Source organism: Gossypium arboreum, chromosome 6 (assembly GCF_025698485.1).
Source record: "Gossypium arboreum isolate Shixiya-1 chromosome 6, ASM2569848v2, whole genome shotgun sequence".
NCBI lineage: Eukaryota > Viridiplantae > Streptophyta > Magnoliopsida > Malvales > Malvaceae > Gossypium > Gossypium arboreum.
Genome location: NC_069075.1, coordinates 17921374 through 17933560, shown reverse-complemented (window position 1 = coordinate 17933560; position 12187 = coordinate 17921374). Strand labels below are relative to the sequence as shown.

Sequence of the window (12187 nt, the reverse complement as noted above, 5' to 3'; positions counted from 1 at the left end):
AATGAAAAACATCTTAAAGGTTTTCAAATGTTGATTGAGATATCATATATTTTAAAATATTTATACATACAATTACACTGTGCATGTATTTTAACAATATCCTAACTGACAATAAAAGTAATTAAGTTAAATTATTATGATTTAATTTTGTATTTAAAGGATAATATAATATTAAGATAAAAATAAATAAATTTATGGCATTCCTCTAATCTATCTCTTTCAATGCATAGAGAAAAAAAAGGTAAGACCACCGAAAATTTTAATTTTCCAATGAATTGAATATTTTCAATCAGTTACCAAACAAACCCTCAAGTATGTTCCTAATCAAGAAGAAAAGGGCGACCAAACCCTGCATCAATTACTGATGGATGGTCAACTGATTTACAAACACAACAAAAGGATTCAGGTTTTAGGGGTTTCAACCCCGAAGTGGATCACATCATACACACTCCATCAGTGTAAGAATGTTGTAAAACTATTAAGTAATCAAATCAATGAAATGCTCTTATAATATACTACAATTCAGTAACACCATACCTACCGTCCTCTGCAATGGAGCATCTTTCGAGACCCTTTGAGTTATGATAATTTTACAGTCTGCCATTTCTGCATATTATTCACTCCTCACTAGCTATAAAGTTTGGCCCTTCACCTTGGCACAAGTACTCATCACATAAAGATGCTGTTCCCCAGTCCTTTCGGAGTCGCAAAATGTCCTCCGTGAAAGTTGAGCCTGGGGCTCCGATGAACACACTCGCCATCGCACAGATGGTCTTATCCAACATAGCTTCCACCTTTAAATATCAATTAGAGAAAAAATTTAGATTGATCCATGCAAAATAGTAATTGTACGGACACTGCAGGTTAAATGCAGTTGGGGAAGCTTGATCACCCATAAACAATCCTTCAAACTGACTGAATAATAATGTATATCAAATATTTCAGAAACTTCAAAAACTTGGCTCGGTAACCATGGACAAATATATATAGGGGCAAATTTGTGCTTTTAATAACCAAGCACAGGTTGATTATCATTACTCATAAGGATGAACTCCAACAAAGACGTGGAAAATACAAGGAAACCTTTGCAATAATTTAAACTCAATAAGTTGATTCATGCCCAGTGTTGTCAAGACTGCAAGGCACAACTTAGACGCTATAACACATACATTGCCTTAAGTGCAAGGCAAAAACATAGTGCTCACTTGTTGAAGTAAGGCGCAATAGGTATATGTCCTTGTGTCTGATAATAAACTTTAAAGAGTGGTCTAGTTTATATCTATGAAACATGCAATTTTCTTTTTGTTGGTCAATATGCATGAATACCCAAATACAGAGAAGTAGAGAGTTTGATATTATCCCCTTTCTTTCTAGTGAGGTACAGATAATGAAAAAAGTTAAAAGCTAAAGAAAACAGAGAGAATTTCATTTAAATGAGCTTTTGCCTTGAAAAAGAGCATACTTAAGGGCATCGGCCATGCACCTAATCAAAAGCGCCTCACCTAAAAGAGTCTGAGGCACTTTTGTCTAGCACTCAGGTACACGGCATAGGCATGCCAAGGTGCACGCCTTGAAAAAAATCTTCATGCCATGGATCTAACACATTTATAACATCTAATACATAGACCTAGAACTGAGGATCTTACAGTTGCAACGTCATAAAAATGCAGGGTATAGAAATAGGAAAACAAGCCTCATTACTTGACAAGCCAAATGGATAAGTCAACTTTATTTTTCAACACGTTGGAATTGAAATCTAGAAAATCCTGAATTCATCTGGGTTGAAGGCTTGAATGATGAGAGGACTATTGCTGGTCATGTAGACCATTCTAACATTTGATTAGAACACAGGATTGTTCAAGAAACAAAACTGGCCCATACGGTTCTTCCTCCTAACACTAAAGTAGTATAAAAATCTCACCTGGGGGTCATCCTCAATGCCATGTCTGTATAACAATGCATCCCATTTTTCAGCTGAATTACGAGGAGGCCGTTTAACCAGTGGTATAGTCTTCCCATTCAGTACAACCATCGATTGCAGCAAACCAGTTTCGCTTTCTGCTGCATCTGTTGAAAGGTATATAATTGGAGTGTTGGCCCTTTCAACCATTCTAGTGATGCAATCCGCAGCTTGAGGAATAGGGTAAAAGCAACTTGGCTTTTTAGCATTGCTGGGGAATAAGAAAGTAATGTTAGTGGCATATTACACAAACCCCGCCCTTGAAAGCATAAGACCAAACAAACTGACCCAAGATATAACTAAAATGGCAATCGCCAAAAACCATTTGTTAAGAAGAGCCCTTTCTGGTAGGATGGGAATCTGTATCCAATTCCAGTATTCCACATTGTTTCAAAACACTTAAGATTCAAATACATGAAATTCTCGATAACTATGGACACACTCTTCCATGCTAGTAAATTCAGAACGCTTTGAAATCAAAGCTTATCTCAGAACGATGCCATGTACTCAACTAAAACAAATAAAGTTGACATTTTGATACTCAATCAAAGCAAGATAAGGCTAATGCCATCATTTTAACTTTAGGGTGTGCTTGGTTGAGTGGAAAAGTGAAAGGATAGCCGGAAAGAAAGGAAAAGTCGAAAGAAAATGGATTTTGAGTGTGATTGAGAGGAAAGAAAAGTGAGAGGAAAGAAAATAGTAGGACAGATCATTTTCTATTTTAATGCATAAAAATCAATTCTTCAAAATTGAGAATGATGAGAGTAGAGAAAATAAAAGATCTGCATATTAGTTCAAAATTATGCATATTTTTTTTCTTCTTCCATTTTTGATCTCTACCATACAATGGGGGGAAATGAAAATATTTCTCCATCATTCTAGTTTCTATCCTTTCAAATTTTATCCTCCCAATTTTCTTTCACCCTACCAAGTAAAGCCTTAGAGTTCTGTTCTCTAGCTTAACATTGTGGCTTAAAAGTAAAGATTCTAACTTTCCTATACAATTAAAGCAAAAAATTGCAACAAAATGGAGAAGATACCAGAACTTCAAGAATCCATGTCGCCGGAAATGAAGAGCGATAAAATTACTTCCCAGGAACGTCTGAATAAACCGTTGAGCAGTCAATAAGATAAGCTTACTTGGTTCGATCAAAGTCTTACACTTATGCGCGATAGGACCACCTGGTTGCGTCACCCAATCTCTCTCCATTTCCGCAAAGAAAACATCCCCAATTGCGATCACATCATCATCCGAAGCAAACTTCTCTTCCAGATCCTTAATCGTTTTTTGACTCGGCTTCTTAATATCCTCATTCTTCCAAGCACTCTCTAATTTCCCCATCGAAATTCCTAATGACCTCAACTTCTTCAAATGCTCTTCGTCCACGTAACACGGCTGCGGGCTGGAGAAATAGCAAATGAACCTATCAATGTGAGCGTGATTCTTCTTCATTTCCATGAAGTCTTCGAATGGGATAACAGCTTTTTTCCCAACACAATCGTTAATGTGCTCGGTATCCAAAACTCGATTGTACTGATAATCGAATTTCGAACTGGGAATCACCAATGCCCGATTTAGAACCGCCGCGAAGAACATGTGTTTTTCCAAACAAATCAGATGGTTGCTCATTTGACCCGACAAGCAAATGGCAAACAAGAATTTATTGGGTTTAGGTTTCCATTCAATTGTTCTTCTTTCAGAAAATTTCAGGTCACCTTTTCTGCAACGGTCGAAACTGTAACCGGCATAGGCCGGGTCTAAAACGGTGGCGTTCTGGAGGGTGTTTCCGGTTTTGTGAGGGGATAAGAGGGTTTGCTGGATGTGTTTGTTTAAGGTGATCTGCTTGAGCAATGAGGCTTTGATGTCGTCAAACTGAACGGCTGAGACATTGTCATTAGAGTTGACGAAAGTGTGGTTCCAAAGAGAAAGAAGGGAAGTTAGCTGTTGATTCAACAAGTAGAGAGCTTGGAGTTGGGATTCTTTGAGTTGATCCGACACCTTATTGAATTTAAGGGAGGAGATGTTGGAAGAGAAGAGGGAACGAATGTCGGTGGAGAGGAAGATAGGGATGAGGACGAGAGGGAGGAAGATGGCGAAGAGGTAACGCTTGTTGAAGGTGAGCTTGAAACGTCGTCGGATTTGAGATTCCAGCTCTTCGATGTGGAAACCGGATCTTGAAGCGGTGGAAGCGCGTGGGCTGGTTGAGATTTGGCGTGGAAGGTGCTTGGTGTCGTTTTGGTGGATTAAGGTTTGGCGATCGTCGTCTTCGTCGGATGAATGTCGGTCCATTTGCTTGCTTAAGAGTGGAGCAGTGAGTCTGCAAGTGATGGAATAGCTGAGTCAGTGTTGATAGTTTTCAAAAAAATACCTTTGTTGATTAAAATGGAGACTGGGATTGGTTAATTTAGGGTTTGGTTAAAAACGATAGAATTTTTGTTGAGCGGAGCTGGCGTAAAGAAGAATGTCAATTATCGAAGCGGCAGAAGAGAGAAACAGGTCGGTGGAAGAAAATGACTCCGTGTCGTCCAACCATTGTCTTGGGTACGACCCGAACCCGATAATATGTTTTTGTCGACAAGCAAACGACGTCGTACTGAATGTACATGAGAAATGATAAGTTTAATTTATTCAATTATTAAAATAAATAAAGGCAAGCAAAATTACGATAGAAACTAGGAAAAGAGATGGTGCACATATAGAGGCGATTCTAAGGGAGGTTGGCATAGGCCATGGCCTTCTAAAATAAAAAATTGTCATTTAGGTTTTTTAAAATTTTTTAAAAATTTTAAATTAATAAAAATAAAATTATATTTTGACCTTCTAAAATTATAAAAATTTAATTTAATTCTTTTTAAAATTATAAAGATTTAGACTATAAAAAATTAAAATTTTATTCGACCCCCTAAAAAATTGTTCTCGTTAGCTCCTGTGCACATATTTTATTTTTATTATTTAATTTATAAAAAATAAAAGATTCTAGGTTTGATTGGCAATCTTCGAACAAAAGCCTTTCCCCACAGTATACACAGGCTATATATTCGAATTGACTTGATGACTGAGTTGCAACATTGTTAAACCCATTAGTAGTAAATTTTTTAAGCATTGAGGATATAGAAGATACCTGAGCTGCAAGTGAAGTGAGGGCATCCACTTCATGTACTCTTACGACTCATCTTGAAGTTGCTTGATTGGTTGGCCACTGGTAATTGTTGCTGGAAATTCTCTCAATATTTCATAAGCCTCATTATAAAACTTAGAAAGGAGAGCACCATTGGCAGAAGCGTCTATTACCATCCTCGTGTGAGCATTGAGATCGTTATAGAATGTCTCCAACTAGATGCAATACGGGGTTCTATGATAAGGGCATTTTTGTAACAGTTCTTTAAATCTTGCCCACGCCTCATACAAGGACTTGGCATCCATTTGTTGGAAGGTAGTGATTTAATTCCATAACTTACAATTCTTGCTAGGTGGGAAATATTTCATATGGAAGCATTTTGTCAACTCTTGCCATGTTGTTATGGAATCAGGTGACAATAAGTTCAACTAGGCTCGAGCTCTGTCCCTTAGAGAATATGGGAAAAACTTTAATCTTAGTGCATTTTAGGTATTCCGACTAACTCGAAGGAATCACCCACTTCCATAAACAATCTGAGGTGAAGGTGAGGATCTTCAATAGGTATTCCACTGAACTAGCTCACTGTCTGAAGCATTTGAAACATAACAAGTTTCAGCTTGAATTATTGTGCCTTGATCTTCGGCTTTCTAACTCCCAAATTAAACTAATGAAAAAGCGGTACGTCATACTGTCTTAAGGCTCTATCCCCGTCATCAGCAATAAGGATGGGATTTTGAGCATGATTTGCTCCACTTCCTTGGTTTTTGTTCTTAAGGTTCATCTCTTTGGTCCTTCTTTGAGTTGCCTGTCTTCTCCTTTGTCTAAAAGTCCTTTCAATTTCAGGATCTATGAGGAGTAAATCAATAATTTGATCAATACTCATAAACACCTAAAACAATTACATAAAATAATGGAATTAAAATTTTACAGAAAAATAAACCAAAATGCAAAATTAACAATTTCACAAATAATGTTTTTTAAAACAGTCCCCGGCAACGACGCCAAAAACTTGGAATGATGAAAATGTGGAAGTGTACACAATTATAACAAGTCAGTATAACGAGTTATCGTACCCACAGAGACTGTACAAGTAAGTATCTATGAAATTTAAATTTAAGCAAATTGGTAGAGGACAATATATTAATTTGAAAGAGGTGATCTAAAAACTAAAAAGTAACTAAGTAATCAACTAAAATAAAAAGTAAAATTCTAGTGCACGATTTCTAAAAAAAGTTTTAATCAATATGACATAAGTGTGTTAGATTAATTTCATCCTTTAACTTAGAATTATTAAAACTATGTTCATGTTGTTACAAAGAATTTCATGGCAACTTGGTCTTTTGTTAACTATTGCACATACATATTTATTAAATTAATCAATGTTTCAAACATATTACTATATTGAATTAATTAATCAATTTTCATAAGAAAGTATAATACAGAGTGAAGTAACAATATATTCTTATACAAAGTGAAGTAACAATCTTACAAGTTATGCAATGCAAGAATTGTAACAGCTCGATTTTGGGCTTAGTCGGAACAGTGGTTTCGAGACCACAAATTTGATGTAATAAAATTTATTTTTATTATATTTTTATAGTCTAAAATTTCACGAAATGATTTTGTGAAAATTTCTTTTGAAAATTTTGATGTTTGGGCACTCAATTTAGTTAAAAGGACTAAACCGTAAAAAGTGTAAAAGTTGAGTTCTACATTCTGGAGGTGTCCAATTGTTATGAAATTTTAAATTGGAGGTCCTTATATGGTAATTATACCATTGGTTAATTTTTTGGACAAAAATGGCCATGAAATAGGTGAAATACAATATTTTAAGTTAGGGGCATTTTGGTCATTTGATAATTAAAATGAATTAAAAACAAAATTAAAAGCCAATTTTTGTCCATCTTCAAGCTATGGACGAAACGTGCATGGAGAAACCATGACTAGGTTTTTTCAAGCTTCCAAGCTCGATTGTAAGTCTGTTCTAGTCTCATCTTTAATGATTTTTACGTTTTTGCAATCCCCGTAACAAGATCTATCTATTTCTACCATTTATTTGAGCTAGGGTTGATGTTTAAAAATTTACCCATGTACTAAATTTGTGTATTTTGATGTTTAGGGAAGGAATATGAATGTTTGTTTGTGTTAAATGACTTTTGCTAATTAGTTTTTGGTGAAAACGCTAAAAATGACTAATTTGTAAAAGTTATAAACTTTTTTCATAAAAGTGTGATTTAGTGGAAATTGTGGGCTGCCATAGTTATGAAAATGATTCGGCTAGGCTTAAAGAACAAATAAATTGAATGAAAATCATTTTACGAGCCTAGGGGAAAAAGTGTAAATATGTGGAACTTTAGGGGCAAAAATGTAATTTTTTCATCATGTGATTTTTGGATCAAATTGAATAATGTGACTAATAAATAAGCTAAATGTGATATTATGGATCAATGAAAATGAGATTCGGATCTAGAACGAGGGAAAAACGAGTATTTGACGGTTAGGTCTCTTTTTGCCATTTTTAGTATCGAGGTAAGTTTGTATGAAAATAATGCAACATGTTATTATTATATGTTTAATGCTTAAATGTTGCATGAAATGTATATGTATATGTATATGTATATGTATTTGTTTTTATGGAATTGATTCATGATGTCTCAATGACGACTCGACAAAAGTTGGTGTCTCAAAAATCCCAATTGAACCCTAGGAATAGCTAAGATACGTATATCACGACATGTGAGTATTGAGATCCCGTATAAGACCATATCTGAGATATGACATTGGCATCGAGATGAGATCTCGTGTAAGACCATATCTGGGATATGGCATCAGTATCAGTATGAGATCCCATGTAAGACCATATCTAGGATATGGCATTGGCATCGATATGAGGTCCCGTATAAGACCATGTCTGGGACATGGCATCAGCATCTTTATGAGACTTCGTGTAAGACCATATCTGGGATATGACATCGGCATTAGTATGAGATACTATGTAAGACCATATTTAGGATATGGCATTGGCATTGATATGAGGTCCCGTATAAGATCATGTCTGGGACATGGCATCGGCACCGTTATGAGACTTCGTGTAAGACCATAGCTGGGCTGTTGGCATCGATGTGAGATCCCATATAAGACCACATCTTGGACATGGCATTGGCATCCTTTCATGTGTATGAGATTTTCGAGTATCCTTTAGTATTTTAAGTGGTTCAACGGGTAATTAAAAGATTTTATCAAAGTTGTGATAATGTATGATTACGTTACGAAGTGGTACAGGTATGTACGTAAAACTCATGAGAAGTGACTTCGGTTTATGATGCACCTTTGGTAAGGATGCAAATAATTAAGTCATGCTTATGAGATTGAAATTGTGATGACCTTATGATTATGGGTTTAGGCTTGTGATGTATAAAAAAATGTATTTTTACCATGATGGTGGAAATGATTTGTAAATGTGTTATAAACTTAGTATCATCACTTTACACTAAAACAGTTTTGGACAGCAGTAGTAGTCCGACTTTGAAAATCCACCAAAAATTGTGGAAATTGAGTTCGAGGTTGAATAAAATATGAAATTAAATATTTTTTAGTCTAGCTTCACATAGAGGAAACGGTGTAAACAAAAGAATTTCATATTATGAGATATTTGAATTTTTGTGAGACAAGGTCAGAGTGATTTCGGGCTCCCCTGTCTTAACTTTGGAAAATCATTAAAAATTGTATGAAAATAATTATCGGTTAGAATTTGTATGAATAAAATTATTAATGAGTCTATTTTCAAGAGAAACATACGCTATTTTCAAGAGAAACATACAGGAACATCATCCAAATAACGTACTAAGAGATAATTAATTTTTAGTAAAGAAAGGTTGAAGCTATCAAACAACAGAATAGGGGTAAATTTGAAGAATAAACTGTATTTATTGGCTAATCCATAAATTATGAAAATTTTATGGTAGAAATATATATGAGTCTAGTTTCAAATGATTTTAACAGATCTTAATTTATAATTCTGTAGCTCAAGATATTAATAATTTAGACATTATGATGCGAGTAAACAGCTTGACATGAACATAAGTAAAAAGTGCAATTATGATTGTTTTACCTTGAGATCATGATGTGAGAATTGGTAGAAGCATGTTAATAAATTGCTTATTATTTTCATACGGACTTAATAAGCTATATAGCTTACCCCCTCATTTTTATTTCTTTAGTGTTGCCAGGTTAGCTCGGGGTTGGAAATCGTCGGAGGCAACATTACACTTTCAAATTATCAATTTTGGGGTATCGATAAACCTTAAGTGTTTTCAAGTGAGTGGCATGTATAGAGACTTAGTCCTTTGTGTTATGTTTTTAATGGTTTGGCCAAATGTATTGGCTTATAATGATTCAAGTGTATATAGCCATGAGATGTGGCTTATATTGGTTATGAGTTTGTAAACCTATTTATCCATGTGCAATGTGGTAACACCTTGAGATCATGTGCTTATATGTACCGAGATCTTGTGTGATGTGGTTATACTTGTTTGCTATAATTAAGTTGAAGTTTATTAGTATGATGATAACCGTGGAATAAAAGTATAAGTGGTATTATAATAGACAAGGCCAAATGAGTATGAGAAACACGAGTATGATGACATGCAAATGTTATGTTTGTAACTTAATTGAGGATGTTTAATCTTTAATTGGATACCATATTCTATGCCTTTGATATTGTATAAGTGTGTGAGGGATTAAGGTTGACCAAGGCTTGGAAAATAGCCTAAGTGTTGGTCACACGGACAGAGACATAGCCCTGTGGAGGACACGGCCTAGCACACGAGCGTGTGTCTTGGCCGTGTGACCTTAAAATATTATTGATGTCATAAACAGAGAGTTACATGGGCTGAGGACACGGGCGTGTCCGAGCCACACGGGCATGTGTGACCACACGGCTTACCCACACAAGCATGTGACTCTCCAAAACTAGAAAATTTTCTAAGTGTTGTAAAAAGTTCGTAAGTTCTCAGTTTAGTCCCAAACTACCCCCGATGTATGTTTTGGGCCTCGTAAGCCCGTATAAGGGACATTATGAATATGAATGAATGTTTTTAATTTGAAAATCTTTTTTATGGCCTGGTTTTACATAATTGTGTACGTTTAAGTCCGGTAATGCCTTATACCTTGTCCCGGCCTTAGAGTCGAGTAAGGGGTGTTACAAGAATATTGTTTAATACCATTGCTAATTTAACCCATTTTTATACTTAGTAGATTAAACATGCACCAATTAGATATTTTTCCATTAATTACAATTTCAATTCGATTAATAATTAATTCATTTGTTATCTTACAATTATAATGCAAGCATAACATATGCATGATTTTATCTAATTGAACAAATTACCAAGGTCTATAACAACACAAACATGATTTTAACAATTTAAGTGAACAAAATGTAATCAATCTAACACAAACAAGATTGAAGTCATCTTAATTAAACTAGGAGCATCAAAACAATAAAAATTCATGTTTATGATCACAAAATAATATGAAAAGATTAATAGAATAATACTAGAAGACAAATCTTGGTGATTCTCTGAAGCCATACTAGTGTGCTTCTCTTCCTCTTTGCTTGTTCTGTCAATCAAAGGCCTTCAATATGCTTTATTTCTACTACTTCAAGAGGCTTGCTAGCTCTTTCTCTAGAGGGAAATCAATAAAGGAAGGAAAGAAAAATGGAAAGGCAAAGGAGAGTGAATGAGAGAAGTGAAAAGTGAATAAAGATATGAGTGAGGGATGAGAAATGAAGAGGTGAAAGGGGTATTTATACATGGAGATGACAACTTGAATTGGCTAAAAATAGTAGCCAATCCCCCTTCTCATGGTCGACCCTTGATAGTAGGGAGAGAGGTTGAGATGACTTTGGAAAATTTAGCTTAATGCCACAAGTGAGAATACACAAAAAGAGGAGGGTTTGGAACGGGTTTTAGGAGAAAGTTAAGGGCTATTTTGAAAATATTATAATCATATTAATTAGCTGATTTGGGAAGCAATTGGGTCGGCATTGGGCTGCTCTTCCCTTGGTGGATCAATCCCCTTCAATTTAATAAATCTGGCCTCTTTCTCTACATTAGACTAGGATTAAATTCAACACAATTTTTGTTGGATTAAAAATAATTTTTCAATGGGTCCAAGGAGTTTGGGGCATCCATGGCTGAAAAATTATTAGCCTTCCTTATGTGCCAAATGCTTTGAAAGATGCTTTGAAAATTTGATCTTCTCAAGGTGACTATTGAGTTTATTTTTCAACTTTTGTGCAAAATTGTCGAAAATTGGCCAAATTATGCAAATTTAGTATAAAAATAACTAAAATTCAAAATGTTTCATAAATAAAGTTCAATTTAATTATTTTATAATAAAAGTATAAAATTCAACAAAAATTACTTAGAAGCTGCATGAATTAGTGCTCAAAAGGCGCTGAAAAAGTCTATATATTTTAGTGTTTCCACACCCCTAAACTTAATTCATTGCTCGTCCCGAGTAATACAAAAATTACAAAAGAACCTTAAGAAAATCATCTTTGAAAAATTTCTTCAAAAATCATGTCTTCCCACAATTATGCTCAAGAATAAAAATTCTGAAATTATGCAACTTAAGTATACATAATGTTCAAATTATTCTCAATTATTATCATGACATCAAGAATAAACTAAATGCTTTTTAATAAATATATGCTAAATTCTTACCAATTAACTTTTATTCCCTTATTTAAGATTAAATTGCAATTCCTAAGTTTAATTATGCCTTCAAAAGTTGAGTTCAGCAATCTCTCTCCACTAATGTAGTCGGCACAGATCAATAGGTCTTTTAAATAGGTTGTAACATGGCTTGGCTAGGGGTAGGTAAAACATAGATAATTTTAAGCTAAAAACCCTATACTCAGCTTGCATCGGACCTTCGAAATAAATACCTTCAAATTCACCAACTGTTTTTGAACTTGAGTACACATGCTCATTGTACATATATATATTTTAGCAAATATGCTCTTTTTTTTTAGGCTCGAGCATATTACTACATGTACTACAATATTTTTGAGCATTTGATACTTCTTTTCAATGCCCCA

General features: G+C 34.7%; 1 protein-coding gene across 1 annotated transcript; it reads right to left on the bottom strand.

Annotated features, from left to right (window-relative positions):
* Window positions 1–255: 255 nt before the first annotated feature.
* LOC108486455 (O-fucosyltransferase 36-like) lies at window positions 256–4599 on the bottom strand. The gene is made up of 3 exons (XM_017790515.2): window positions 3001–4599; window positions 1922–2171; window positions 256–794 (listed from the first exon to the last, which is right to left on the bottom strand). Exons 1-3 carry the CDS (start codon window positions 4248–4250, stop codon window positions 618–620), a joined length of 1677 nt encoding a protein of 558 aa, XP_017646004.1. The 5' UTR covers window positions 4251–4599; the 3' UTR covers window positions 256–617.
* Window positions 4600–12187: the final 7588 nt, after the last annotated feature.